The sequence below is a fragment of the Doryrhamphus excisus genome, linkage group LG3 (genome assembly GCF_037039965.1).
Source record: "Doryrhamphus excisus strain RoL-2023G ecotype Guam linkage group LG3, RoL_Dexc_Guam_v1.1, whole genome shotgun sequence".
In the NCBI taxonomy this organism is placed as follows: Eukaryota; Metazoa; Chordata; class Actinopteri; order Syngnathiformes; family Syngnathidae; genus Doryrhamphus; species Doryrhamphus excisus.
In genome coordinates, this window is record NC_136359.1 from 565,022 (window position 1) to 591,044 (window position 26,023).

General features: G+C 56.1%; 8 protein-coding genes across 15 annotated transcripts; 5 read left to right on the forward strand and 3 right to left on the reverse strand.

Moving 5' to 3' along the window:
• Positions 1-13: 13 nt before the first annotated feature.
• On the forward strand, positions 14-4,185 carry ddx31 (DEAD (Asp-Glu-Ala-Asp) box polypeptide 31). The gene is made up of 21 exons (XM_058071517.2): positions 14-140; positions 466-531; positions 677-784; positions 882-964; positions 1,033-1,108; positions 1,179-1,222; positions 1,292-1,362; positions 1,437-1,546; positions 1,691-1,732; positions 1,803-1,867; positions 1,959-2,078; positions 2,173-2,279; positions 2,353-2,579; positions 2,649-2,789; positions 2,871-2,930; positions 3,021-3,071; positions 3,148-3,287; positions 3,355-3,439; positions 3,520-3,631; positions 3,692-3,896; positions 3,988-4,185. The coding sequence occupies exons 2-21, from the start codon at positions 466-468 to the stop codon at positions 4,103-4,105; spliced, it is 2,031 nt and encodes a 676-aa protein (XP_057927500.2). The 5' UTR covers positions 14-140; the 3' UTR covers positions 4,106-4,185.
• Positions 3,984-7,011, reverse strand: cfap77 (cilia and flagella associated protein 77). 4 transcript variants are annotated; one of them, XM_078789359.1, is made up of 8 exons: positions 6,045-7,011; positions 5,870-5,974; positions 5,704-5,803; positions 4,936-5,182; positions 4,770-4,869; positions 4,617-4,676; positions 4,518-4,558; positions 3,984-4,440 (listed from the first exon to the last, which is right to left on the reverse strand). In XM_078789359.1, exons 1-8 carry the CDS (start codon positions 6,093-6,095, stop codon positions 4,164-4,166), a joined length of 981 nt encoding a protein of 326 aa, XP_078645485.1. In that variant the 5' UTR covers positions 6,096-7,011; the 3' UTR covers positions 3,984-4,163. The 4 variants fall into 4 exon arrangements, with proteins under 4 accessions (XP_078645485.1, XP_078645486.1, XP_078645488.1 ...); XM_078789361.1 differs by having other exon boundaries at positions 4,302-4,474; positions 6,045-7,010; XM_078789360.1 differs by lacking the exon at positions 4,518-4,558 and having other exon boundaries at positions 3,985-4,337; positions 6,045-7,010.
• qsox2 (quiescin Q6 sulfhydryl oxidase 2) lies at positions 6,238-10,683 on the forward strand. The gene is made up of 11 exons (XM_058071524.2): positions 6,238-6,654; positions 6,986-7,086; positions 7,157-7,205; positions 7,277-7,376; positions 7,457-7,547; positions 7,627-7,772; positions 8,005-8,275; positions 8,378-8,500; positions 9,640-9,790; positions 9,880-10,065; positions 10,146-10,683. Exons 1-11 carry the CDS (start codon positions 6,411-6,413, stop codon positions 10,547-10,549), a joined length of 1,866 nt encoding a protein of 621 aa, XP_057927507.2. The 5' UTR covers positions 6,238-6,410; the 3' UTR covers positions 10,550-10,683.
• A 311-nt stretch (positions 10,684-10,994) lies between these two features.
• LOC131128763 (nucleus accumbens-associated protein 2-like) lies at positions 10,995-16,848 on the forward strand. The gene is made up of 7 exons (XM_058071946.2): positions 10,995-11,777; positions 12,282-12,463; positions 12,532-12,779; positions 12,839-13,015; positions 13,150-13,255; positions 14,194-14,291; positions 15,316-16,848. The coding sequence occupies exons 1-7, from the start codon at positions 11,349-11,351 to the stop codon at positions 15,750-15,752; spliced, it is 1,677 nt and encodes a 558-aa protein (XP_057927929.2). The 5' UTR covers positions 10,995-11,348; the 3' UTR covers positions 15,753-16,848.
• A 724-nt stretch (positions 16,849-17,572) lies between these two features.
• On the forward strand, positions 17,573-23,093 carry LOC131128761 (bromodomain-containing protein 3-like). Of its 5 annotated transcripts, none has more exons than XM_058071942.2 (12): positions 17,573-17,717; positions 18,649-18,927; positions 19,064-19,175; positions 19,247-19,384; positions 19,449-19,596; positions 19,680-19,852; positions 19,927-20,322; positions 20,392-20,520; positions 20,590-20,796; positions 20,881-21,107; positions 21,175-21,476; positions 22,005-23,093. In XM_058071942.2, exons 2-12 carry the CDS (start codon positions 18,836-18,838, stop codon positions 22,121-22,123), a joined length of 2,043 nt encoding a protein of 680 aa, XP_057927925.2. In that variant the 5' UTR covers positions 17,573-17,717; positions 18,649-18,835; the 3' UTR covers positions 22,124-23,093. The 5 variants fall into 5 exon arrangements, with proteins under 5 accessions (XP_057927925.2, XP_057927926.2, XP_057927920.2 ...); XM_058071943.2 differs by having other exon boundaries at positions 20,590-20,772; XM_058071937.2 differs by having other exon boundaries at positions 20,590-21,107.
• brd3os (BRD3 opposite strand) lies at positions 22,687-24,186 on the reverse strand. Its single transcript, XM_058071958.2, has 2 exons — positions 23,729-24,186; positions 22,687-23,665 (listed from the first exon to the last, which is right to left on the reverse strand). The coding sequence occupies exon 2, from the start codon at positions 23,610-23,612 to the stop codon at positions 23,310-23,312; it is 303 nt and encodes a 100-aa protein (XP_057927941.2). The 5' UTR covers positions 23,613-23,665; positions 23,729-24,186; the 3' UTR covers positions 22,687-23,309.
• Positions 23,580-25,574, forward strand: gstt2 (glutathione S-transferase theta 2). Its single transcript, XM_058071957.2, has 6 exons — positions 23,580-24,159; positions 24,232-24,479; positions 24,721-24,808; positions 24,890-25,040; positions 25,108-25,284; positions 25,345-25,574. The coding sequence occupies exons 2-6, from the start codon at positions 24,356-24,358 to the stop codon at positions 25,489-25,491; spliced, it is 687 nt and encodes a 228-aa protein (XP_057927940.2). The 5' UTR covers positions 23,580-24,159; positions 24,232-24,355; the 3' UTR covers positions 25,492-25,574.
• Positions 25,544-26,019, reverse strand: LOC144898241 (serine/threonine-protein kinase Chk2-like). The gene is made up of 3 exons (XM_078789365.1): positions 25,893-26,019; positions 25,750-25,806; positions 25,544-25,683 (listed from the first exon to the last, which is right to left on the reverse strand). The coding sequence occupies exons 1-3, from the start codon at positions 26,010-26,012 to the stop codon at positions 25,591-25,593; spliced, it is 270 nt and encodes an 89-aa protein (XP_078645491.1). The 5' UTR covers positions 26,013-26,019; the 3' UTR covers positions 25,544-25,590.
• Between the last annotated feature and the right edge of the window lie 4 nt (positions 26,020-26,023).

Below are 26,023 nucleotides of genomic sequence, written 5' to 3' on the forward strand. Positions count from 1 at the left end.
TAACTGCTAACTGCTTCCAAATGGAAACTCCGGCTGTGCCAAGTGAAGGTACTGCGCATGTCCGTGAAACCGGCAAGGAGGCGTGGCGTCCGTGACGTAGCAGGAAACGTGGCTGGTGTCGCCTCCACGTGAGTCCCACGGTGAGTTGTTTTTGGTCATCCGGTTAGCTTGTTTCTGCCTGAATAGTTGTTATAAGCACGAAAATGGTGTTTGATGGCGGACGGAAGATTCGTTTGAGTAGTTTTATTAGCATCAAAACCCGCTGACTGGCGGAGGAGGTTGCTAGCTAGCTACGCTTTAGCATTAGCTGCTCGGTGATGTCTGTGATAAACACGCAGCTAAAAACACGCACAAGCGTGCAACGTGTTACTTTAGTGTTGCCTTCATTTGAGCAGTGTGTGCATATGTATATATATATATAGTATTTAAGTATATGACTTAGTATATAATATGCGTGTCTGCCAGATGTCTTCAGGAGATGACCAGTTGCGCCTCAATACGTCATCATCATCATCGTCTTCCTCCAAGAGAGTGAGTCTGCTTGTTATTACTTGTGTTGACTTCCGGTCCAGCTTTAGCATGATGACGTCATTGTCCAGCTAACGTAATGTTTACAAATATGTCGCCATAGTGACGGTGGGACATAACCATGATGTTTTTCTTTGGCCTTCCCAAGGTCATAGTCGGCAAGAGGAAGTTGACTTCCTCACCCCAGCGGCGGCGTGGCAAGCACGCCAGGCTGCAGGAGGCGGGGCTTGAAGCCGCCCCTCCTACACGTGCCCAGGTACGTCAGCTGACCAGAGGTGAGATGGCACATTTCCCACGACGCGCGCGCGTGTCGTCCGCTGATGTGCTTCCTGTGTCACGTGACCGCGGTGCAGGTACACAGGAAGTCGGACGCAAAGGGCGCCATCAAGACGTCGTCTCTGTTCAAACACAACCCGGACATCCCGCAAGTCCACAGGTGAACCGTCCCGCCTCCCATCGGCTGTGCGGTGATGACTTCATGTTTTCCTTCCTGACTTCCTTCAGACCCGACGTGTCGCCGCTGACGGAGAAGATTTTTACTTCAGACTCCTTCTCAGACTTGAACCTGCACCCCCACCTGGTAACAGCCGCCCCACGTGCACGCACGTGCACACGCAGACGCTGTTGTGATGCTAGCTTTCATCCACCAGGTGGCGACGTTGAGCAAAGTCCTAAACGTTTCCACGCTGACCAGGTAAGGTTTACCGCACACGTGCACGCGCACACGTGCACGCTCGTGACACTTGTTTGCTTCGGTGGTCAGTGTTCAGAAGCAAACCATCCCTGCTCTCCTGGCGGGACGAGATGCCGTCGTTCGATCCCAGACCGGCTCAGGTAAGATGGCGGCGTGGCGGGCCGAGCGGATGCACGTGGGTGGCGCGTGCTGACGTGCGCGTGGTGTCTTGCAGGTAAGACGCTGTCCTTCGCCGTCCCGCTGGTCCAAGCGCTGCAGGCGTTACAACCCAAGGTCCGCCGCTCGGATGGTCCGCTGGCCGTGGTCATCGTTCCTACCAGAGAGGTTGGTTGCCTTGTTGATGCTCCTTCATCGCCCCGCCGTCCTGGCTCCTGATTGGCTGACGGGGCGCCATGATGGAGCGCCTTGGCGTCCTCAGATGCCGCGTGGTGTCAAGAAGCTTCCATGTGAATGTCTGTTTGTCTCCAGCTGGCCCTGCAGACCTTCCACACCTTCCAGAAGCTTCTCAAGGTGACACGGCACACTCTTATTGTGAAGGAGCCCCAGGAAGTGCTGACTCAACTTCTTGTCCTGCACACAGCCCTTCATGTGGATCGTTCCCGGCGTTCTCATGGGCGGAGAGAAACGGAAGGCTGAGAAGGCCAGGTGGGTGCTGCGTGTGTCCGGCGGGGGCATGGGGGGGTTGGGGGGGGGGGGTCAACAGGAAGACTTAAAAGTATTTACTTTGGTTCTTCAGGCTGCGGAAAGGAATCAACATCCTGATCTCCACCCCTGGACGTCTGGTGGATCACATCAAACACACCCTCAGCATCGCCTTCAGTGCGGTCCGCTGGCTGGTTCTGGATGAAGCTGACCGGTACGGGTAGAACCTTCTAGAACCTCCACCGCAACGCCTGATTGGTCAGACCACTTTCTATTCTCCCCGTGCGTGCGTGCGTGCATGCGTGCAGGACGTTGGACTTGGGCTTCGAGAAGGACCTGTCAGTCATCTTCAACGCTTTGAACTCAGCCGGCCCCCACAGACAAAATGTCCTGCTGTCAGCGACACTCACACCAGGTGACGACACCCTCAGCGTGCACGTGTGCACGTGCGCGCGCACATCCTAGTCGTCACTTCCTGTGTGTTTCAGGCGTGAATCGTCTAGCAGACGTGTGCGTGAAGGAGCCAATCACCATCCATGTTTCTGACCCCGCCTCCGCCGGCCCTGCCGCTGTGGCCGCCGTGACCTCTGACCCCGCCCCAGGCAGCCGATGGGAGAGCTTTGCGGTGCCCCCGGCGCTCAGGCAGTTTGTGGTGATGGTTCCCAGCAAGGTCCGGCTGGTGTGCCTGGCCGCCTTCGTGTTGGACCAGTGCCAGGTGAGCTCAGGGAGGGGGGGTTCTTGCGGGGGCGCCTGGTTCTGACACGTGTGCGTCCGGCGGGTCCAGTTCTCGGAGAACAAGGTGATGGTGTTCGTGTCCAGCTGCGAGGAGGTGGACTTCCTGCACTCACTGCTCGCCGGCGTGCTGTCGGCCGACGGGCGTCCCGGACTGCACTTCCTGCGTCTCCATGGCAACATGCACCAGGAGGTGAGGTCGCCGAGGGCGCCGCGTAGCGACGCCTTTGCCTGAGTGGGCTGACGTGGTGGGTGTGTTTGTTGCGTCCGCCAGGAGCGCTGTGAGGTCTTCCAGAAGTTCTCGTCCGCGGCATGTGGCGTTCTGCTGTGCACGGTCAGTACTTGACCGTCTCGCCACCGGGGGAGGGGGGCAGCGGCGCACCCCCGGGCTAGGGTTGGGGTCAACACGTGCTTTGTCTTTCAGGATGTCGCCGCTCGAGGTCTGGACCTCCCTCAGGTCACCTGGATCCTTCAGGTCGTGCTCACACACGTTCAGGTTTCGGGGTGTGGGGGTGTGGGGGCGTGGTCCAAACTGGGGTTCTTGTGTGCAGTACACCCCGCCCAGCACCGCAGCAGAGTACGTCCACCGTGTGGGCCGCACGGCTCGTATCGGAGCGCGGGGGAGCAGCCTCCTTTTCCTCACTCCCGCAGAGTCCGCCTTCATCTCCGAGCTGGCCAATCACAACATCAGGTGGGTGTGGTTTTGGTGCCGCGTCCGCCATCAGGATGTGATCCACTTCCTGCTGGATGTCTTTCAGCCTGGCGGAGATGAAGCTGTTGGACATCCTGTCCAGTCTCATGAGGGACAACACCTACAAGGGGCGGGGCAAGTACCACAGCCAGGTAGGGCACGGCGCTTGGCTTCTTTGGGGGCGGGGCTTCCCTGAGGTTGACATGTACGTACGTGCCCCCCCCCCCCCCAGAGTTCGTCCAAAGCTCGGGAGCAGGAGACGCGCGAGAGAGCTACCGTCCTGCAGACGCAGTTTGAGAACTTTGTCCACGCCGACGCCACGTCGCTGCGGAACGCCAAAAGAGGTAACGAGCACGGCGTGGCCTGACCCGTGGTGGGTCATGTGACCTATTTGTCGTCATCAGCGCTGCAGTCGTACCTGAGGTCCTACACCAGCTACCCCGCCCACCTCAAACACGTCTTCCACATCCACGCCCTCCACCTGGGCCACGCCGCCAAGAGCTTCGGCCTTCGAGACGCTCCGCATCGCCTTGGCGGCGCCGCCTCGCCCGCAAAGCGGAAGACGGCGAGCGCCAGGCGTGACGTCGGAAAGACCGCCGCACGCAGAAAGTGAGTGGAGAGCTTCTCCTAGCCCCTCCCACCCGGCATACAGTAGTGGGTAAACTCCGCCCCTTTAGACGCCATCTTTGTTCTCCTTCAGGTTCTGTTTGGGCCACAAGAACATGGCTTTGCTCCGCTCAGAGTTCTCCAGCGGCCTGGGAAAGCCCAAGAAGAAGAAGAAGAAGAAGAAGGAGGAGGAGGCGGAGCTACAATGTTAACATGAAAGATGGCGCCCCCGTTGGCCAACACACACAACAACACCTTTGTCCTCTTTTATTAATAAATGCAAATGAATTCACCACGCTGGCTTCTCATTGGACAAGCAGTGGGGCGTGGCACAGGTAGAGGTCCAGAATGGGCGGAGCAAGTGCGTACACGAAGGGAGTGGGAGGGAACGCCAGCGCCGCCTGGTGTTTCTGGAAGGTGAGTGGTTTGGAGATGTCCTACTTCCTGAAGGTGTCCACAGCATGAGACGCCTAAACACGCGTGCACGTTCACAAGCGTGCATGTCAGTGTGTTACCTGTGTGTGTGTGTGTGTGTGTGTCACCTGTGTGTGTTACCTGTGTGTGTGTGTGTGTCACCTGTGTGTGTCAACTGTGTGTGTGTATGTGTCACCTGTGTGTGTTACCTGTGTGTTACCTGTGTGTGTGTGTATGTGTGTATGTGTCACCTGTGTGTGTGTATGTGTGTATGTGTCACCTGTGTGTGTGTATGTGTGTATGTGTCACCTGTGTGTGAGGAAGACTTGTACTCCTGCGCACCAAAGTTGTCCTCGTGTCTGCAAAGCACTGCACACACACACACACACACACGCTGTTGTCAGTGTCTTGTACGTGCACGTGTGCGTGCACGTGTGCGTGCATGTGTGTGTGTGCAGTCACCCTCTGACGCGGCTCACAAGCACGACTTCCTTTGATGACATCATCTCGCCAGCGGCGGGCGTACTCGTGGGACAGAAGATGAGAGAGAGGAGACGAGGCCCTGAACACAACACAGACTTCTCTAAAGACTCATCCCACCTGAACGACACGGACTCATTGGGCCCACCTGGTGGTCTTGACCCCAAAGGTGATGTCGGGGACGTCGGGCCGCTGTGAGGTTCTGGCCTTCTGGACTTTGGGGGCGGGTTTCTGCTCAGCCACGCCCATCCGCGCTCTGTACTCCTTCATTTGTTTGGACGTCACCAAACCGGATCGGACCGCGTCCCGGTTGAGGGCCACAAAATCTCGGGTGAGCTGTCGACAGGGGGCGGGGCTCTCCTGTTTGGACTCATGGACCCTCCAGTGGGACAGAACTGATCCAACATCAAAGGGACCAATCAGGGCGGCATGATTGACAGCAGGGGATGGTGGCCTGCTAGCATTTTCCTTCACGCTGACACACTCAGACACATCACCCTGATGATGATGATGATGGTGATGATGATGATGATGATGAACTACAAAGCTGGTGGAAAACTACTCCTCTCCAGACGCCCCTTCTGTGTTACCTTCAGCCACACCCCCTCTCTGTATGATCTTATATCAGCCACGCCCCTTCTGTGTGTATGTGTGTGTGTTACCTTCAGCCACACCCCCTCTCTGTATGATCTTATATCAGCCACGCCCCTTCTGTGTGTGTTACCTTCAGCCACACCCCCTCTCTGTATGATCTTATATCAGCCACGCCCCTTCTGTGTTACCTTCAGCCACACCCCCTCTCTGTATGATCTTATATCAGCCACGCCCCTTCTGTGTGTGTTACCTTCAGCCACACCCCCTCTCTGTATGATCTTATATCAGCCACGCCCCTTCTGTGTGTATGTGTGTGTGTTACCTTCAGCCACACCCCCTTCCCCTTGTGAGCTTCTGGCTCCAAAAGTGAAGTGAGGACCAGGAACATGAAGACCAGGAGAACGGCTCTGACCCACACGCGCCTGCACGCACACTTTGTCACTTTTCTTACCATTGTTTTGCACTACCGTGACGTCACACTGTCTTGCCTTGATCAGCAATGGATTGGTCAGCATGGACGCCCTGACCACGCCCATTCTGGGTGACGCCAGGCCCTCTGGTGAAGAAACTCCTTTGCTTTGTGCCATCTTCATCTAAGCACCAATAAGAATATCAGAACGCTGTGACGTCACGCCAATCATTAAACAGAAGATAAAAACTCACTTCCGCCGACAGCAGCGTGAGTCCCCGGGTGTCCAACTGCTTGGTTGCCATGGTGACACAACGCAAAAAAAAAACCCGGTGGTGAACCGGAAGTGAACGAGGACGACGCTTCCTTTGACCCCGAAACCAAACTGACTATTTCATTCATTAAAAAAATCTCTTCCGTGCCTTTGAAAACCCGGAAACGCTAAGTGCTGTAAGGGGGCAGCGTCACCGCGTGGACAAGATCTGCTTTCCGGAAACCACGTAGAGTGAGACGTCTCCAACTTCCGGTCTACGGCAGCCGCTCTCATGTCTCGCCGGCTGTGTTTTGTTTCGGTCTGCGGCCTCGGTCCGTCGCTTCTCTGACCTCGGCGGGTCCGGATCATGGCGTGGATGTTCCGGTTCTGCTGGACGGCGTCGCTCGTGCTCCAGGCGGCGTTCGGTTCTCAGGCAGGCGCCGCCCGGCTGTACACGGAGGACGACCCGCTGGCGGTGCTGAGCGGCTCCGGCTTCACGTCCACCGTCACCAACTCGTCCTCCGCCTGGCTGGTCCAGTTCTTCTCGTCGTGGTGCGGACACTGCATCCAGTTCTCCGGGACGTGGAAGGCTTTGGCCCGGGACGTCCAAGGTAACCGCCGCACCGGACTCCCATAGAAATCGGCTGCTTTTCGGAAGCTTCACGCGATCTCGCCAACGTCGGTGAAGCCTGACGAGCAACCAGGACGTCTTCTCGTCCACTAGAAGGTTCTTCTCAATTCGGCCCCACGGACGCAACGCGTAGATGGAGAATAGACCGCAATACACGTCACGTGTGTGTGCATTCTCAACCACTCTTTGTCTCGCACTCGTCCAGCTGTGTGCGTGTGCGTGTGCGTGTGCGTGTGCGGCAGCCGAACGGTCCCCGGGGACCGAGATGGTGCCAGATGGTCACTAAGAGACCTTCTCGCTGTGCGTGGCAGACTGGCGGCAGGCGATCAACATGGCGGTGCTGGACTGCGCGCAGGAGGACAACTATGACGTCTGCAAGGACTACGACATCAAGTTCTACCCCACCTTCAAGGTGAGGGACGCATGCGCACTCCGCCACAAACATCTCCAGCCCGTCCTCATGTCTTCTGCTCTGTCCAAAGTCTTTTCACGCTGGCTGTCCGCCCACGGACAAAGGGACCACCTACAGAGGTGAGGCCACACGTCTGCTGCATGCTGAGACCACGCGCTCACAGCACGTGCGTGTGCGTGCGTGTGCGCAGGTGCGGACCGGGAGGTGCAGTCTGTGAGACGGCTGATGGTGGACATCTTGCAGAACCACACCAGGGCACCAGAACACTGCCCGCCTCTAGAACCCTGGAGGTAGCGCACACCCACGCACACCCACGCACACCCACACGGCAGCCTGTTGCCATGGCGACTACACTCACTGTGCCCGGCAGCTCTGCACAGATCCTTCCCCTGCTGGGTCAAAGGTCGGGTGACTTCACCGCCGTCATCGTGGAGGAGGCGGAGTCGTACGTGGGCCGAGAGGTAAGACCACGCCCACTGATGCGGCAAGGTGACACTTGTGGTTTGGGGCTCAAAGGGGGGCGTGTCCGTGGTGGTCCAGGTGACCTTGGACCTGCTGCCCTACTCCGGCGTGCACGTGAGACGGGCGCTGAGCATCGATCGCCCCCTGCTGGACCCGCTCAACATCACCGTCCTGCCCTCCCTCTACCTGCTGCGCCCCGACGGCACGCACGCGCACGTGCGCACGTGAGTACACACACAGGCATGCACACGCGCACGTGAGTACACACACAGGCATGCACACGCGCACGTGAGTACACACACAGGCATGCACACGCTCACGTGAGTACACACACAGGCATGCACACGCTCACGTGAGTACACACACAGGCATGCACACGCACACGTAAGTTACACGCTCACACCTGCTGTGCGTGTGCGTGTGCGTGTGCATGCATGCGTGTTGCTGTGTTGTCAGTGACAAGAGGCAGAGGTTCTTCTTCACGGCGTCCCTGAGGACGCTACCCGGCGTCCAGCGCAGGTTGAGGACCGAGTGGTCCGGCAGAGAGGGGCGGGTGTCCCAGCAAGCGTCCACGGCGGCGTGGACGGACTTTGACAGGCGGAGGGTGTACACGGCCGACCTGGAATCGGCGCTGCACTATGTGCTGAGGGTGGAGCTCGCCAGGCATTCTACCCTGGAGGGGGCGGAGCTAAGGCTCTTTAAGGACTTTGTCACCTTGGTTGCCAAGGTAACAGTTAGCTTGTTAGTTAGCGTGTATGTAACATATGGTACACACGCGCGTGTGTGTGTGTGTGTGTGTGTGTGTGTGTGTGTGTGTGTGTGTGTGTAGTTGTATCCAGGCGGGGGTCCAGTGGTGAAGCTCATGGAGACGCTCTCTGATTGGCTGCACAGTCTGCCACTCCAACAAATCCCATACCAGGCTGTCCTGGACCTGGTGGACAACAAGATGGGGGTGGGACAATGTCCTTACTTTGTCTTTGTGTCCTCTTTCTTTGTCACCATGTGTCCTTGTCCTATAGCTGTCTCTATGTCCTCTACATCTACGTGTCCTTGTCCTCTAGGTGTCTCTATGTCCTCTACATCTACGTGTGCTTGTCCTCTTGGTGTCTCTATAGCTGTCTCTATGTCCTCTACATCTGTGTCCTCTTTGTTTGTCACCATGTGTCCTTGTCCTATAGCTGTCTCTATGTCCTCTACATCTATGTGTCCTCTTTGTTTGTCACCATGTGTCCTTGTCCTATAGCTGTCTCTATGTCCTCTACATCTAGGTGTCCTCTTTCTTTGTCACCATGTGTCCTTGTCCTATAGCTGTCTCTATGTCCTCTACATCTACATGTCCTTGTCCTCTAGGTGTCTCTATGTCCTCTACATCTACGTGTCCTTGTCCTCTAGGTGTCTCTATGTCCTCTACATCTACGTGTGCTTGTCCTCTTGGTGTCTCTATAGCTGTCTCTATGTCCTCTACATCTGTGTCCTCTTTGTTTGTCACCATGTGTCCTTGTCCTATAGCTGTCTCTATGTCCTCTACATCTATGTGTCCTCTTTGTTTGTCACCATGTGTCCTTGTCCTATAGCTGTCTCTATGTCCTCTACATCTAGGTGTCCTCTTTCTTTGTCACCATGTGTCCTTGTCCTATAGCTGTCTCTATGTCCTCTACATCTACGTGTCCTTGTCCTCTAGGTGTCTCTATGTCCTCTACATCTACGTGTCCTTGTCCTCTAGGTGTCTCTATGTCCTCTACATCTACGTGTGCTTGTCCTCTTGGTGTCTCTATAGCTGTCTCTATGTCCTCTACATCTGTGTCCTCTTTGTTTGTCACCATGTGTCCTTGTCCTATAGCTGTCTCTATGTCCTCTACATCTAGGTGTCCTCTTTCTTTGTCACCATGTGTCCTTGTCCTATAGCTGTCTCTATGTCCTCTACATCTACGTGTCCTTGTCCTCTAGGTGTCTCTATGTCCTCTACATCTACGTGTCCTCTTTGTGTATTTCTCTCTGTCCTGTGTGTGTCTACATTTGTGTATCTACAGGTGTCTCCGTGTCCTCTGTATGTCCTCTTGTTGTGTCTCCAACATTTTGTTCCTGTTTCAGATGTCAGGTGTATTCTTGGGGGCGGGGCTTAACTGGGTTGGTTGCCAAGGTAGCAGGGACGGACTGCGAGGTTACCCGTGTTCTTTTTGGACTCTCTTCCACGTCCTGACGGTCCAACGTGATGCCACACCTGATGCACTGGCTAACACGGGTACACACGCACACGCACACGCACACACACACGCACACACACAGGTTTTAATAGCACAGGTGTGTGTGTGTGTGTGTGTGTGTGTGTAGGAATGGGTACTGAAGGTGCTCCGGTGTTGAAGGTCATGCAAGGTTACATGAGGAGCTTTTTCGGGTGCGAAGAATGCGGTCGACACTTTGACAAGGCCTCCTCAACGTTGACCTCCATCAGGACCCCCCAGGAGGAGGTCATGTGGTTGTGGAGACAACACAACATGGTCAACTCCAGACTAGCAGGTACCACGCACGCACGCACGCACGCACGCACGCACGAACACGCGGCTTGCATGGTTGGCATGATGGTGCTTCTCCTGCAGGTTCTCTGAGTGAAGACCCCCTCTTCCCCAAAGAGGCGTGGCCCAGCCCCTCCCTCTGCCCGTCCTGTCACGAGGAGAAAGCTGGCGTCCACGTCTGGGACTTGGACAACGTGTTCCGCTTCCTGCGACGCCACTACGGCGCAGACAACCTGTCCTCCAGGCACGCCCTGGCCCCCCCCGCTCACAGCCACCTTCATCCGGGGGCGCGTACGGAGCTCCGCCCCCCACGGGAAGTGGCGCGGGGGGCAGGGGTGTGGCTTCTGGCTGTGGGCTTCAACAGCGTGGACATGAGCCTGTGCGTGGTCCTCTACGTGTCCTCCTGCCTGGTCCTCATGCTCCTCTTCTTCTTCTTCAAAGTGCGATCCAGAAGGTGGAAGCTGCTGTCCTCCCGCCCCCTCGTCTGATTGGACACGCCCGCTCCCGGTCTTTCACTGCCATTTAAAGCCCCGCCCCTTGCAGCGTGTCAGGGAGGGGCGGGGCCGTGTTTTTACACCCTTTTATTGTTGATGCTCCTTAAATTAAACTTTTCATTACACAATGACTCAGCACTTTCTTTGCCCACGACGTCATCAGTCATCACATGACCAATCACGGCATATCATAGCACCCCCATCATGATGACATCAGCGTGCACGTGTGTGTAGTCAGCATGCCAGCAGCCTCGGCACTGCAATGCAGCGCACGCACACGCGTGTCCCCCTCCCTCCTCGTCCTCTGCAGGCCAGTTAGCCGCATTAGCTCCCTCCTTGTCCTCAGATGACTCCCCTCCCCTCCCCTCCTCGTCTGTCTGCGCCCCCCCTCCCCCGCCCCCCCAGGAAGCAGCAGACGCTGCGTTGCTGCATGGAGGAGACGAGCAGAGAGGAGGTGAGCGTCTCAACAACAACCACCACCCTGGACTCTACTGGACTCTACTGGACTCTACTGGACTTTCAAGGGCTGCCGGACCGGACTTGATTAGATCACTGGACTCTATTGGACCAGGTCAGAGTAGTTTTAGCAAATGAATTGAATTGTAGAGCCCCCCCCCCCCCCCTCCATGTTCTCTTCACCTCAGCCAACCATGACCCTCAACCTCTGACTCCTGACCTCCACTGAGCCATGGATACAAAGACCTCTGGAGGCGACATCGGCACCCCTCCAGACACGTGAACCGGCCCCAGCTCCGCCTCTTCCCGTCACCTGTCACGCCCCCCGCCTGCCGCCATGTCGGAGGGTCTGCTGCAGGTGGAGATCCCAGACTTCGGCAGCAGCGTGCTGGGAAGTCTGAACCATCAGCGCTTGCTGGGACATTACTGCGACGTCTCCATCCTGGTCCAGGGTCAGGTGTTCAAGGCCCACCGTGCGGTTCTGGCCGCCTCCTCGCTCTACTTCAGAGACCTCTTCAGCTCCGAGTCCTCTGAGCCCGGCGAGTCGTCCCAGGTGACCTTTGAGCTGCCCTCCTCGGTGACGCCCGCCTGCTTCCGGCAGATTCTCTCCTTCTGCTACACAGGCCGCCTCAACATGGCCGCCGGCGAGCAGCTGGTTCTCATGTACACGGCCGGGTACCTGCAGATCCAGAACATTGTGGAGCGAGGTCTAGAACTGATGATGATGAAGTCCTCATCTTCCTCGCCGTACTGCTGTGACTCTCAGGTGAGCTTGGCCACACCTACCGACACACAACTTTAGGATCCGAACCTTAGGAACTTTAGGAACTTTAGGAGCTTTAGGAACCTTAGGAACTTTAGGAACCTTAGGAACCTTAGGAACTTTAGGAACTTTAGGAGCTTTAGGAACCTTAGGAACTTTAGGAACTTTAGGAACCTTAGGAACTTTAGGATCCAGACTTTAGGATGCCTTAGGAACTTTAGGAACTTTAGGATCCAGAGCTTTAGGAACCTTTGGAACTTTAGGATCCAGAGCTTTAGGAGCCTTAGGAACTTTAGGATCCAGACTTTAGGAACCTTAGGAACTTTAGGAACTTTAGGATCCAGAGCTTTAGGAACCTTTGGAACTTTAGGATCCAGACTTTACGAACCTTAGGAACCTTAGCATCCAGACTTTAGGAACCTTAGGAATCAGATCTGGTCAGCCCAACTACATGACGGGTTGTGATCCAGTACTGTGAGTTCTGAACTTTGTGTTGGTGGTTTACAGACCACTTCAGCAGAAGAGCTTGGACCCTTGGACACCCACGTGGTCCGGCAGCACACCACCCCCCAGCCACAGGGGGCCAGTCCAGACCCCCCGTCCATGAGTCCAGAGGAGCTGCTGATGGCTGTCAGCAGGATCAAACAGGAAAGACAAGACTCGCCTCCTGGAGAAGACGTGGAGACCAGGTGAGGATGTCTTTTCGCTCCGACCCTTCTCTAACGCTGACATGAACCCCCCCCGTCCCCGTCCCCAGAGCGGACTTTGCAGGGGAGCTTCAGTCGGGCACAGGGGGCACTCTGTGTTACCTGGGTGCAGGCGGAGGCCTGGTTCTGGGGCTTCAGCCCTACCTTCTGGCAGGTGGGGGTCACTCCAGTTCGGAAGGTTCCAGCCTCCCGACAGACTCGCCCCCCTCCCAGCCCCCGATGGAAGAGGAGCTAGAGGACAATTACCCCTGCAACAGCAGCCAGCCTGGAACGTTCCAGCACGTGTTTGGGCAGCATGGTAAGCGCCGCGTACCACATGCACCCGTAGCCCCTCCTCCTCTGCCCTCATTGGTCCAGGGCAGGAGAAGATGGACTTGCTGCGTCTGCCGTTGGCCAGCGAGCGGCGTGCGTGCGTGCTGGTGGGCGGAGAAAACATGGCGCTCCCGGCCAGTCTGGTCGGTCAGATCGGATATCGTTGCCATCCGTCGCTCTACACGGAGGGAGAACCCGGAGAGAAGGTGGAGCTAGTGGCAGGTAGGACCGCCCCCCAAACTTTGGATTGAGTCCCCTCGCGCTCGGGTCTTTCTAGAGTTTTCTCTTACGTCGTCAAACCACCTGACACACACAATAGTCTATGCGTGTGCGTGTGCGTGTGTGTGCGTGTGCAGGTTCAGGTGTGTTGATGACGCGAGGTCAGCTGATGAACTGTCACCTTTGTGCTGGAGTCAAACACAAAGTTCTACTCAGGAGGCTGCTGGCCACCTTCTTTGACAGGTGGGCTCCCTGCCCCTACCCCACTTCCTGTCTCAGCTGTCCCCTAAACCACTTCCTGTCTCAGCTGCCCCCTACCCCACTTCCTGTCTCATCTGTCCCCTACCCCACTTCCTGTCTCATCTGTCCCCTAAACCACTTCCTGTCTCAGCTGTCCCCTAAACCACTTCCTGTCTCAGCTGCCCCCTAAACCACTTCCTGTCTCAGCTGCCCCCTACCCCACTTCCTGTCTCAGCTGCCCCCTACCCCACTTCCTGTCTCATCTGTCCCTTACCCCACTTCCTGTCTCATCTGTCCCGCCCCCTCATCTTATCTGTCCCCTACCCACTTCCTGTGTCATCTGTCCCCTACCCCACTTCCTGTCTCATCTGTCCCGCCCCCTCATCTTATCTGTCCCGCCCCCTCATCTTATCTGTCCCCTACCCACTTCCTGTGTCATCTGTCCCCTACCCCACTTCCTGTCTCATCTGTCCCCTACCCCACTTCCTGTCTCATCTGTCCCGCCCCCTCATCTTATCTGTCCCGCCCCCTCATCTTATCTGTCCCCTACCCCACTTCCTGTCTCATCTGTCCCGCCCCCTCATCTTATCTGTCCCCTACCCACTTCCTGTCTCATCTGTCCCGCCCCCTCATCTTATCTGTCCCCTACCCACTTCCTGTGTCATCTTGTCTGTCCCCTACCTACATCAACAACTGTCAGCTGATTGGAGGTTCCACCATCAGAACCAATCACATGCTAGTATGCTTGTGCGTCTGCATGCACATGAAGACATCATCAGATATGATGCTGTCATACGTGATGTTGGTATCCTCAGCTAGGAGCCTCCATTACAATGCAGCTGCTTTACATAACCGCTGTCACATGGTGTGTGTGTGTGTGTGTGTGTGTGTGTGTGTGTGTGGCAGTATAGGCACTGATTGGCTTGTTATGGTATCCATAGAAACACACTGGCCAATAGCTGTGGGACGGGGATCCGCTCCTCCACCAATGATCCGAGCCGAAAGCCACTGGACAACCGAGTGTTAAACACGGTCAAATGTAAGACGCACGCACACACATAGACACGTACACACGTAGATAGGTAGACACGTACACACGTAGATAGGTAGACACGTACACACGTAGATAGGTAGACACGTACACACGCAGACACGTACACACGTAGATAGGTAGACACGTACACACGTAGATAGGTAGACACGTACACACGTAGATAGGTAGACACGTACACACGTAGATAGGTAGACACGTACACACGTAGATAGGTAGACACGTACACACGTAGATAGGTAGACACGTACACACGTAGATAGGTAGACACGTACACACGTAGATAGGTAGACACGTACACACGTAGATAGGTAGACACGTACACACGTAGATAGGTAGACACGTACACACGTAGATAGGTAGACACGTACACACGTAGATAGGTAGACACGTACACACGTAGATAGGTAGACACGTACACACGTAGATAGGTAGACACGTACACACGCAGACACGTACACACGCAGACACGTACACACGTAGATAGGTAGACACGTACACACGTAGATAGGTAGACACGTACACACGTAGATAGGTAGACACGTACACACGTAGATAGGTAGACACGTACACACGTAGATAGGTAGACACGTACACACGTAGATAGGTAGACACGTACACACGCAGACACGTACACACGTAGATAGGTAGACACGTACACACGTAGATAGGTAGACACGTACACACGTAGATAGGTAGACACGTACACACGTAGATAGGTAGACACGTACACACGTAGATAGGTAGACACGTACACACGCAGACACGTAGACACGTACACACGTAGATAGGTAGACACGTACACACGTAGATAGGTAGACACGTACACACGTAGATAGGTAGACACGTACACACGTAGATAGGTAGACACGTACACACGTAGATAGGTAGACACGCAGACACATAGACACGTACACAGGTAGACACGCACACATATACACACGTATACACACATGCAGACACACGCAGCCACGTGTCTCCAAGTGAAGGCTTTGTTGATGTCCTCCCTCAGTGTACTGTCAGAAGTTTGCTCCAAGCTTCAAGGAGAGCGAGATGAACGTGATCGCAGCAGACATGTGCACCAACGCTCGCAGGGTGCGCAAGCGTTGGCTCCCCAAGATCCACTCTCTGCTCCCCAACAGCATCCCCGCCTGCGTCCCCCGGCCCCGCAAGGCCAGGAGGGGGGGGCTCACCGGGCGAGCGGGAGGAGCAGGAGAAGCAGAAACGGACCCGCACCAGCTCAGCGTTACCTCCTACCCGGGCCAGGAGGCCGACAGAGAGGAGCCCCACCTGCGGCTGGTCGGCTCGCGAGGGGGAGGCGGGCCGTCACAGGACGCCGTCCTCGGCGTGTCCTCCTCCTACTCCCCACCGTCCTGCTCCCACCTGGCTGAGACGGCACCCCCTGACGCTGACGACAGGGGGGCGGAGTCTCTTCAAACCAGCCAATAAGCTTTCTACTGCAGCTGCCTAATTGTCTCTTACGCCTTCCTGTCCCCTGTCTTCCTGTCTACTTGTCTGTCCCCTACCTCGCTTCCTGTCTACTTGTCTGTGCCCTACCTCGCTTCCTGTCTACTTGTCTGTCCCCTACCTCGCTTCCTGTCTACTCTTCTGTGCCCTACCTCACTTCCTGTCTACTTGTCTGTCCCATACCTCGCTTCCTGTCTACTTGTTTGTCCCCTACCTCACTTCCTGTCTACTCTTCTGTGCCCTACCTCACTTCCTGTCTACTTGTCTGTCCCATACCTCGCTTCCTGTCTCCTTGTTTGTCCCCTACCTCACTTGTCTACTTGCCTGTCCCCTACCTCACTTCCTGTCTACTTGTCTGTCCCATACCTCGCTTCCTGTCTACTTGCCTGTCCCCTATCTCACTTCCTGTCTACTTGCCTGTCCCCTACCTCACTTCCTGTCTACTTGTCTGTCCCCAACCTCGCTTCCTGTCTACTCTTCTGTGCCCTACATCACTTCCTGTCTACTTGTCTGTCCCGACCTCACTTCCTGTCTACGCGTCTACATTCCAGACATGAGGAAACGTCCGAGCTCTGACATAAAAGCATCGTGGAATGCCAGTTGAAGCAGCGAGGAAGGCGTGTGATGTCACACGTGAATGGCGGCACCGATGCTGAATGCCATGGTGAATGAGAGGAGAGCGTAGAGTATGTTCATGAGTATTTATGGCTTAGATGACACGTGTGATGAAGATGGAGTGTGTTCCTTCTCCTATGTGGACTTCTCTCATCTAAAATGTCAAATGTGACCAAGGTTCGATGCCACGACATGGATGCGCTCATGCACCGCTAAGGCTAAACAATCAACTTATTGAGGTCCTCAGCCATGTTTGTAGTTTACTTTCAACTGGAAAGCTTTGGGATTGGACCCTGGAATCTCCGAGTGGTTTATTTCCAACTTCCCAGGTTTGGAAGGCAGCATATCTGTCCCCTACCTCACTTCCTGTCTGTGTGCTCTGCTGCATGTTACAGCCTCCTGCTGTCCAGCAGGCCAATAGCAACTGGGCCGATGAAGATGATGATGTCAATAAAGCTTCTTGACAAACAGGCCTTGTTCTTTTAGGAGGGGGACCATCTGGAAGTGGAAGTGTGTAGTTGTGTTCATACTATGCTCACCGTATTCCATTATACCTGCCCGGTCTCCTCCATTCCAACCTGAACTAGATTCTAGATTGACACTAATTGCTTTTAATTGGAATGGAATGTAAACACTCAATAACGTGTAAAGCAATAACAACCAGTCGAACAAACACTTCCACGATCAGCGTTTTTCAACCTTTTTAAGCCACGGCACGTTTTTTACATTGTAAAAATCTTGCGGCACACCACTAACCAAAAATGTTAGAAAATGACACTCTGTACAGTACATTTAATTACAATATAATTCCTCAATTTATTGATACTCACTCGGTGTGAAACCCGGGCCTGTTTAGATGAACACAAAGCCGATATCCTGGCAGGAATAGAAGAAAAATAAATAAAGTGATATTGGCACACTAGCACAGCAGTTGAAAATCACTGTGCTAACGGAAGCGTAATAGCTGCTCCAATGCTTGCTGGGAAATGAAGTCCATGTGCCTGTCACCCTTAAAGGCTTCAACCAACCGCAGCAGCGTGTTGTTGACATCAACCAATCAGCGGATCCCAAATTCACCTCGGCGTATCCACTGTGCGCCTCGTCCTCCAATAACAAATCTAAACACTGTGAAACCTCTTAGCCAATGAAGTCGCCCTAGCTACGCAGCCAGCCAATCAGGTCACAACAACAGCTGTGACGCTATTAGTCACTACGTCTGCGCGTAGGGCAGACAGCTGATAACTCATCTATTATGCTACTTCGCTAAATAAAAAGCATCTTGTAAAGTGACCGGAGCCGGCCGTTGGACTCACCGGAGGACCGAAACCCAAAGTAAACAAGTCTCCGTGGGCCTTGGCGGTGGGGTTTGCGGGCAGTTTCGCTCAGCTTGTTCAGAAAGTGTCGCTGAGTGTGGAGGCTGCTGGCCGCTCGGCGCCTTCAGACAAAGCTCAGCTAACATGCTAACGGCCAATTAGCCAGCCCTGCGCTAAGCAGAAGCAAACATTTGATTTATTTCAGAATTAACTCAACCAGTGCGTCTTCCAGACGCGTGTAAATATTAACAAACGTCTGCGTACGGTTACACACGGGTATTACAGCCGCAAAGTTTACGTATAACATAGTAGCTTATGGTTATGTAGCCTAGCTCGGTTAGCCAGCAAGCTAGCTCATATTTTGCATCGGCTTGCCCGCCATCTTTTTCCAGCAAGGTAAATAGCGAGCTTCGCTTGTCTGCAAACATCTCCACTTGGGCACCTTTAATCGTGGGAGAACGTTTTTGGTGACGTTTGCTGTTGGTAAAGATGTCGTATGTGCTTAAAAGGTGGGCGGTGTGCTTGTTGGCGGATTTAGTGGAGTTCGCCGTGACTGTTCGCAGTTAGCTTGCGCGTTAGCCGCAGCAGCATGCAACTGTTGATCAAACGCAACCTTCGGCACATCCGCACTCGGACGAAGCTTTGAGGTTGGTTTCCGCCACCACTGCGGTTTTTGTCGGGGTCGACGGCGACTTTGTCTGTTTTGGCTTGTTGTGTGCTTCCGGTGTTTAAAGCGCCACTTAGTTGCGGACTTTATCGGCCCCCCCACGGACGCACGTCTCCTCATGTCAAAATTCTTGAGTCGTCACATTGTTCCACCATGTTGTGTGACGGAAACCTTTGTGGAGAAAATCCAGTGTCCAGGCGGGACCGCCAGAGTGAATGATGACATAAATGAAGGTTGTTTCTAGGTTGAGTGAACATCTGATGAGCACGTCTGTGTCTTTCAGGTCGTACAATGGGAGTTGGTCTCCTGGAGGGAAACATCGAGCTGAAGAAGCGCCACAACTGACAGCTGGAGTCAACACACGCCTTCTTTCTTGCACACGCGCACCTACCGCCACAGAGGGACTTTTTTTTACCTTGCGGCCAGACGCTGCATTCCCACGTCGCATTAGTGCGTCGTCGTTGCCCGCCATGTCGGATGCCCCTGAGGCTGTGCCCCCCAGCTCCCCTCCCCTCACCAACCCGCCACCCCCGGAGGTCACCAACCCCACCAAACCTGGCAGGTAATGACGGCCCGGCAGACTGGTGTGATGGCTTTATCGTCTCTGATGCTGACGCTGTAGCATGATGGCTGGGTGGAGCCGCCCACTGAAGTGTGTGTGTGTGTGTGTGTGTGTGTGTGTGTGTGTGTCTCACCAGGAAGACCAATCAGCTGCAGTACATGCAGAATGTGGTGGTGAAGACTCTGTGGAAGCATCAGTTTGCGTGGCCGTTCTACCAGCCCGTGGACGCCATCAAGCTGTGCCTGGCGGTAAGTGACACCTGGCGGGTGGGGGCGGGGGCGGCGACGGCGGCGGCGGACTAAGCTTGCTGTGCTCTTAGGACTACCATAAGGTCATCAAGAACCCCATGGACATGGGAACCATCAAGAAACGTCTGGAGAACAATTACTACTGGAGCGCCAGTGAGGCCATGCAGGACTTCAACACCATGTTCACCAACTGCTACATCTACAACAAGGTACCACCCACCCCACCCGGCACGTCCCACCGGGCCGGCGTTGACGTGTGGATGTCATGCGCAGCCCACAGACGACATCGTGCTGATGGCTCAGGCTCTGGAGAAGATCTTCCTGCAGAAAGTCGCTCAGATGCCTCAGGAGGAAGTGGCTCTGCTCCCCCCCGCCCCCAAAGGCAAGAACAAGAACAAGCAGCCACCTGCTGCCACCACAGGTACTGCCCCCGTCTTACTGTAGTATCTGGCACTGGCGTCCATCGCTACGCTCGTCATTCTTGGCTGTCTATTTGCACGGCAGTGAGTCAGCAGGCGGAGTCTTCAGCATCGCCTCCCGCCTCCTACCCATCCCCCTCCCAGACGGCAGTCATTTCCACCACGCCCACAAATGTCCCGTCCACGCCTCCTGTGTCCGCGCCTCCGCCGCCGCCACCGCCGCCAGCCATGATGCCCTCCGCGCAGCCCGTGGTCAAGGTAAGCGTGAGAACCCGCATGTCCGGCGGTCCCACCCTGCCCCCTTTCTATCGACGGTCTTGTGTCCCCAACAGAAGAAGGGGGTGAAGAGGAAAGCGGACACCACCACCCCCACCACGTCGGCCATCTCCGCGGGTCGCGCCGACTCCCCCACCGCACAGGACAGCAAACCGGCCAAGCTGGCCTCGTCCCGCCGTGAGGCCGCCGCGAGGCCGGCCAAAGTGCGGCGCGAGACGGTGGAGGAAGCGGCGGCCGGTGACATCGGCAGCGCCGGCATGGCAGCCGGGGGGAGGAAGGGCGGCAAACTGGGTGAGCAGATGAAACACTGCGACGCCATCCTGAAGGAGATGCTGTCCAAGAAGCACGCCGCCTACGCCTGGCCCTTCTACAAGCCCGTGGACGCCGAAGCTCTGGAGCTGCACGACTACCACGACATCATCAAACACCCCATGGACCTGAGCACCGTCAGGGTAACCAGCCCCTCCTCCCTCGTAGCCGTCCACCCCACACGCCAATCACACGCCGCTCTTTCTCTGCAGAAAAAGATGGATAAGGGCGAGTACAGCGACCCTCAGAGTTTCGCCACCGACGTTCGGTTAATGTTCTCCAACTGCTACAAGTACAACCCCCCCGACCACGAGGTGGTGGCCATGGCACGCAAGCTGCAGGTAGGCACCCCCCCCCCATCCCCCCATCCTCCTCTGCCCCTCGCTCAACGTAACATGCTCGCTCCGCAGGACGTCTTCGAAATGCGCTTCGCCAAGATCCCAGACGAAGGGCTGGAGGCGTCGGTCCCGTCCACGACGCCATTGGTTAGTAAAAGCACCGCCTCGTCCGACAGCAGCAACAACTCCTCCTCAGACGAGTCGTCAGACTCGGAGGAGGAGCGTGCCACGCGATTGGCTGAGCTACAGGAGCAGGTTGGTGCTGCCGGCCAATCACAGGTCAAGAACATTCTAGTTTCCTCTTCTTCAGCTAGCACGTTAGCATGTCAGCGGAGGGTTTGGCTAACGAGGTTTTCCCTTCAGCTGAAGGCCGTGCACGAGCAGCTGGCCGTCCTGTCGCAGGCGCCGGTCAGTAAGCCCAAGAAGAAGAAGGAGAAGAAGGACAAGGACAAGAAGAAGGACAAGGACAAAGGCGGCAAGGCCAAGGTTGAAGAAGACAAGAAGCCCAAGGCTGCCGCCCAGCAACCCAAAGCGGCCAATCAGAAGAAAGCGCCGGCACGCAAAGCCAACAGCACGGTGACGGCCACCAGGTGAGTCCCCGAAACCGCACCCGCCTGAAAGAAACCCCCTCACCCGCGACCCCCCTGCCGTCCACAGGCAACCCAAGAAAGGCGGCAAGGCGGCGGGAGGCGGGTCCGCCAACGGCGACGACGGGGGCGAGGAGTCTTCCCTGCCCATGTCGTACGACGAGAAGCGCCAGCTGAGTCTGGACATCAACAGGCTCCCCGGGGAGAAGCTGGGCCGCGTGGTCCACATCATCCAGTCCAGGGAGCCTTCGCTGAGGGATTCCAACCCCGACGAGATCGAGATTGACTTCGAAACCCTCAAACCATCCACGCTGCGAGAGCTGGAACGCTACGTCAAGTCCTGCCTGCAGAAGAAGCAGAGGAAGCTGATGCGTAAGTACCCCCCCCCCCCCCCCAACACGGACCATCAGCTAGCTCGCAGGAAGGCAAGGAGCTACGTCACTGCACGTGGGCGTAACCTAGGTCACGGAAGTGATCTAGGTCGCAGACAGGGAGTGAGCTAGGTCACAGGAGGCATCTAGGCTGCAGGAGAGAGGGATCTAGGCTGCAGGAGAGAGGGATCTAGGCTGCAGGAGAGAGGGATCTAGGCTGCAGGAGAGAGGGATCTAGGCTGCAGGAGAGAGGGATCTAGGCTGCAGGAGAGAGGGATCTAGGCTGCAGGAGAGAGGGATCTAGGTTGCAGGAGAGAGGGATCTAGGCTGGGAAGGGAAGGGAGGGATCTAGGCTGGGAAGGGAAGGGAGGGATCTAGGCTGGGAAGGGAAGGGAAGGATCTAGGCTGGGAAGGGAAGGGAGGGATCTAGGCTGGGAAGGGAAGGGAGGGATCTCGGTTGCAGGAAAAAAAGGGAGCGAGGTAGGTCTGGAGAGGAAGTAAATCGGTTAACCTTCCTCCCCCCCTGCAGAGAAGCAAGCTGGAGGTGGGGCCTCAGGAGGCGGGGCTAGTCGGTTGAGTGGCAGCTCCTCTTCGTCCTCTGATGACAGCTCCTCAACGGGAACCTCCTCTTCCTCAGACACAGACTGAACACGCGCACACGCACACACACACACACACACACGCATTCATGTCAACATGCATCATGACGCCACAGACACACATTGTGAAGTTGGTAGGCTCCACATGTGTAATAAATGTATAAATGTCCCCCCCCACTGACTGTATGTACATACTGTATGCTCGGCCCTTTTCTAGCACCTAGTCTTGCTTTGCTGGGCTTTTCCTGGAGAAAGACCAGGAGGGCGGGAAGTCTTTCACCTTGACTCGCCTCCTCACTGAATTCTTTCTTCTCGGACGCCCGAGCCAGTCCCCCCACCCAATCCCACCCCACCCCACCCCGACCTCTGACCACATTCCGGAAGCGTGTGATCTCAGATGGTTTGCAAATGTTCCACCTGCTTCCTGTACGGTGCATTCACGGACACTCGGGATGTCAGAGTGTTGGCCCGGGACAGTCAGATGCTTTTATCCAATGAAAACCTTCTGAGGTCACAAGGCCACACCCCTTTCAACCAAACACTACACTTCCTTTCTGGATGAATCACTTCCCGTTTGCCGCCTGCCTCCAGCATCCCAGTCGGACCCCCCCTTTGAGTCGTCACGGCAACCGAGTGAAGATCATCGAAAGACTTTTAATGTTTTTAATTTCTACTTTTTCATAAGCGTATCTTTCTTCTAACGTGCTGATCTTTTTTTAAAACCACCTGTTACATCGTCCCCGCCCCCTGCGCCCCGCCCCGCCCCCTCCACCCGGCAACGCCATCATCAGCTGCCTTGAAACTGGACTTACCTTGCGAGCGCCTCCTTGAGCGCCGAGCCACGCCTCCGCTTCCGGTGGGGGCGGGCCTCGCGATCGAGCGGACGTTTTGATTGGAGTGATTGACAGCCGGCTATGCCACAGTAACCTTCCTGTTTGTTTTTAGTTGATGACGCTAATAGTTGATTTTTGTATTTTAATAAGAAAAAGGAAAAAAGTGATTTGATGTATTTGCATGCACTCCGGCCGTACGTTGTTTGTTGCGTATGTTTGAGCACTGTATAGTTGTGTATAGTAGCTTAGCACCGACGCCGCTGGATGGACGAACACCGCCGAGGGAGGACAAACCACAAGCGACTCATTTGGTGTCATTACTCATATGGGATCCTTATTTTCTGACTTCCTTTTCTTTTCATAAATAAACACATGAAGTGAGCCGCCGACTGGAGCCTTTTATTACATGACGCTGCAGATCTTGGACCGGCCCACGTCCTCCAGGCTCCTCTTGTCTCGGACCAGAACCGCCTGGTTCCCGTAGCTGCTGTACCAGGCCGACTGGCTGCGGCTCAGGTACGAGGACGGGGGCGTGGCGGCCGCCCGCTGCTGCTGCTGCTGCCACACCAGCAGAGACGTGTCCCGGTACCGGACCCGGCAGAACGCTTCAGACAGGGCCTTCTCCGACAAGGGGGGCCGAGCGGCGGGACCGGGGCCGGCAGGGGGGACGGCACCCTCTACTGCGCCGCGACCCGAGTCGGCCATGTTGCGGCCTGCGACAGCTCGCGTGTCAGCATCGTGGAAGAGCCGAGTGGAACCTGTCCGGGGGAGGAGCACGTCAGTCGGGGTCCGGTTAGCTTGCTAGCTGCGCCTCGACTCACCTTCGCCGTCTGGTTCTTGTTCTGGCGAGACGATCGCTCGGTGGACTGCCCGCAGCTGCGGTTACCATGGTGACGCTACTCTACTCCAATCCTGCTAACAGCTAAGCTAACTGTCGGAGGAAGCGCGGATTTAGTTAAAAGTGAGCTAATCCAGCACAAGCCGCGAAGCCGCGAAGCCGCTAGCCGGATGTGACGCCAAGACCCCGCCTGGCTAGCGTCTAACGCCGTTTAATCGTCGACGTGAAACGTTAGCATGTTTGTTCCGTCTGCTTCGACGTTCGGGTAGGAACAATACAGGACGCCAAGGTTCCTTCTTCCACACCGCAGCTTGTCAATAAATTGACTTGTGGACAACTTCTGCAACTTCCAGCTTTCTCCCCGGACTTCTTTCACTTCCACTCCTACAAGACGAGTACATTAAACCTGCCTGCGTATGTAGCCACATGCTAGCAGCCACAACCACACTCAACGCCGCTCAATACGCCTTAACGCTTTCCTTGCAGTGTCGCGGCGGCCTGCAGGGGGCGCACAACTACTGCAGCTGCGCTGACGCCGGAGAGGAACAACTACACAGCGGAAGAAGAAGAAGTGACAGCGCACCCAAACTAAACTTCGAATACGACCTCGATGGCGACCGGTCGTCCGGTGAAGGTTTATTTGGACCTCCTTTCTCAGCCTTGCCGGGCGGTCCACATCCTCCTCAACGCCGCCCAAATCCCCCACCAAGTCCACACCGTGGCGCTCAGGAGAGGTAACAGTTCTAGCATCGGTTACATGTTTGGCTCCAGGTGAACTTTGACCCCGACACGCCTGAACGCTAGTACACGCTAGTACACGCTAGTACACGCTAGTACACGCTAGTACACGCTAGTACACGCTAGTACACGCTAGTACACGCTAGTACACGCTAGTACACGCTAGTACACGCTAGTACACGCTAGTACACGCTAGTACACGCTAGTACACGCTAGTACACGCGTTGTGTTGTGCAGGAGAACAGCAGAGCGAAGACTTCACCAAGTTGAACCCCATGCAGAAGGTTCCCGTCTTGGAGGACGACGGCTTCGTGCTCACTGAGAGGTACGTGCACACACACACACACACACACACACACGCACGTGCACGCACGCACGCACAGCCCCTAAATCACGTGTGTTGCAGTGACGCCATACTGAAGTACCTGTGCCGGAAGTACGCGGTGGCCGAGCACTGGTATCCACGGCAACCGGAGAGACGAGCGCGCGTGGACGAGTACACGGCGTGGCATCACACCAACACGCGACCCCACGCCGCCAAAGTCTTCTTACTGGAGGTCCGTTGAGGGGCGAACCAAAGACCAAAGACCTGGTCTCTGAAGGCGGCCCCTGTGCGTTCCCCAGGTTCTGTTCCCGACCCGGTCTGGCTCGGCCGTGGACGAGGCGGCTTTGGCTCGTGCGCTGTCCCAGCTGGACCGGACGCTGGACAAACTGGAGTCCATGTTTCTGCGGCGACAGCCTTTCCTGTGCGGCGACGACATCACGCTGGCCGACCTGCTCGCCGTCTGCGAGCTCATGCAGGTCAGATCCGCTCTTTGCTGAGCCCCGCCCCTTCCGGCCTGACCCAGCCTTCGCCCGCAGCCTCTAGGTGGCGGTAGAGACGTCCTGCTGGGACGTCCCCGGCTGCTGAGCTGGAGGACGCGGGTCCGGTCGGCGCTGGGCGACGCCTTCGATGACGCCCACGCAGTCCTGTACGCCGTCAGGGACCGCCGCAAGGCCAAGCTGTGACCCCGCCCGCAGAGGAACCGTTGCTATGACAACGAGAAGATGGTCAAACCCGGGAAAAAATAAAAAGTCTTTATTGGAAAAAAGGTCAGTGACGTGACATCATGGCTGGGGGGTGGGCGGGGCTTGTTTGGCGGCACGCTCGCCTTCGTGGTCTTCCCGTCGCCGCTTCCTCGATGAGGCTGGCTCCGCCCCCTGCATTGGTCACAGTGTTGGCTAGTTGAGGAAGTTAGCATGCGGGTGACGTGTGTGTGTGGTTACCGTGGAGATGGGGGCGGGATACATCAGCGCCTGCGCCTCCTCCAGCATGGCGGGGTCCTACACGCACACACACGCACGCACACACACATGACACCAGGCCTCGTCATCTTGATGATGATGATGATGATGATGATGATGAGTACCTGCAGCCAGGTGTGCTGCAGCGCTTCCTGGATGCTCATCCTCTTGGTGGGGTCCACCACCAGCAGCTTCCTCACCATGTCCTTGGCTGCACGCACACACACACACACACACACACACATGCACACGCACA

What these genes read in the sequence shown, in the direction of transcription:
- ddx31 (XM_058071517.2), top strand. Translation starts at nt 466, where the DNA reads ATGTCTTCAGGAGATGACCAGTTGCGCCTCAATACGTCATCATCATCA. An exon ending in CATCGTCTTCCTCCAAGAGA is followed by an intron (nt 532 to 676) that starts GTGAGTCTGCTT and finishes GGCCTTCCCAAG; the next exon opens with GTCATAGTCGGCAAGAGGAA. An exon ending in GTCAGCGACACTCACACCAG is followed by an intron (nt 2,280 to 2,352) that starts GTGACGACACCC and finishes TGTGTGTTTCAG; the next exon opens with GCGTGAATCGTCTAGCAGAC.
- cfap77 (XM_078789359.1), bottom strand. Translation starts at nt 6,095, where the DNA reads ATGGCAACCAAGCAGTTGGACACCCGGGGACTCACGCTGCTGTCGGCG. An exon ending in TTTGGGGTCAAGACCACCAG is followed by an intron (nt 4,870 to 4,935) that starts GTGGGCCCAATG and finishes TGTTGTGTTCAG; the next exon opens with GGCCTCGTCTCCTCTCTCTC. An exon ending in ACACACACAGGTAACACACA is followed by an intron (nt 4,441 to 4,517) that starts GGTAACACACAC and finishes ACAGGTAACACA; the next exon opens with CACAGGTGACACACACACAC.
- qsox2 (XM_058071524.2), top strand. Translation starts at nt 6,411, where the DNA reads ATGGCGTGGATGTTCCGGTTCTGCTGGACGGCGTCGCTCGTGCTCCAG. An exon ending in CCGCCTCTAGAACCCTGGAG is followed by an intron (nt 7,377 to 7,456) that starts GTAGCGCACACC and finishes TGTGCCCGGCAG; the next exon opens with CTCTGCACAGATCCTTCCCC. An exon ending in ACGCACGCGCACGTGCGCAC is followed by an intron (nt 7,773 to 8,004) that starts GTGAGTACACAC and finishes CTGTGTTGTCAG; the next exon opens with TGACAAGAGGCAGAGGTTCT.
- LOC131128763 (XM_058071946.2), top strand. Translation starts at nt 11,349, where the DNA reads ATGTCGGAGGGTCTGCTGCAGGTGGAGATCCCAGACTTCGGCAGCAGC. An exon ending in CGTACTGCTGTGACTCTCAG is followed by an intron (nt 11,778 to 12,281) that starts GTGAGCTTGGCC and finishes GGTGGTTTACAG; the next exon opens with ACCACTTCAGCAGAAGAGCT. An exon ending in GGAGAAGACGTGGAGACCAG is followed by an intron (nt 12,464 to 12,531) that starts GTGAGGATGTCT and finishes CCCCGTCCCCAG; the next exon opens with AGCGGACTTTGCAGGGGAGC.
- LOC131128761 (XM_058071937.2), top strand. Translation starts at nt 18,836, where the DNA reads ATGTCGGATGCCCCTGAGGCTGTGCCCCCCAGCTCCCCTCCCCTCACC. An exon ending in AACCCCACCAAACCTGGCAG is followed by an intron (nt 18,928 to 19,063) that starts GTAATGACGGCC and finishes GTGTCTCACCAG; the next exon opens with GAAGACCAATCAGCTGCAGT. An exon ending in CCATGGCACGCAAGCTGCAG is followed by an intron (nt 20,521 to 20,589) that starts GTAGGCACCCCC and finishes CTCGCTCCGCAG; the next exon opens with GACGTCTTCGAAATGCGCTT.
- brd3os (XM_058071958.2), bottom strand. Translation starts at nt 23,612, where the DNA reads ATGGCCGACTCGGGTCGCGGCGCAGTAGAGGGTGCCGTCCCCCCTGCC.
- gstt2 (XM_058071957.2), top strand. Translation starts at nt 24,356, where the DNA reads ATGGCGACCGGTCGTCCGGTGAAGGTTTATTTGGACCTCCTTTCTCAG. An exon ending in CACCGTGGCGCTCAGGAGAG is followed by an intron (nt 24,480 to 24,720) that starts GTAACAGTTCTA and finishes TGTGTTGTGCAG; the next exon opens with GAGAACAGCAGAGCGAAGAC. An exon ending in GGCTTCGTGCTCACTGAGAG is followed by an intron (nt 24,809 to 24,889) that starts GTACGTGCACAC and finishes CGTGTGTTGCAG; the next exon opens with TGACGCCATACTGAAGTACC.
- LOC144898241 (XM_078789365.1), bottom strand. Translation starts at nt 26,012, where the DNA reads ATGTGTGTGTGTGTGTGTGTGTGTGTGCGTGCAGCCAAGGACATGGTG. An exon ending in TGCAGCACACCTGGCTGCAG is followed by an intron (nt 25,807 to 25,892) that starts GTACTCATCATC and finishes GTGTGCGTGTAG; the next exon opens with GACCCCGCCATGCTGGAGGA. An exon ending in ATCCCGCCCCCATCTCCACG is followed by an intron (nt 25,684 to 25,749) that starts GTAACCACACAC and finishes TGACCAATGCAG; the next exon opens with GGGGCGGAGCCAGCCTCATC.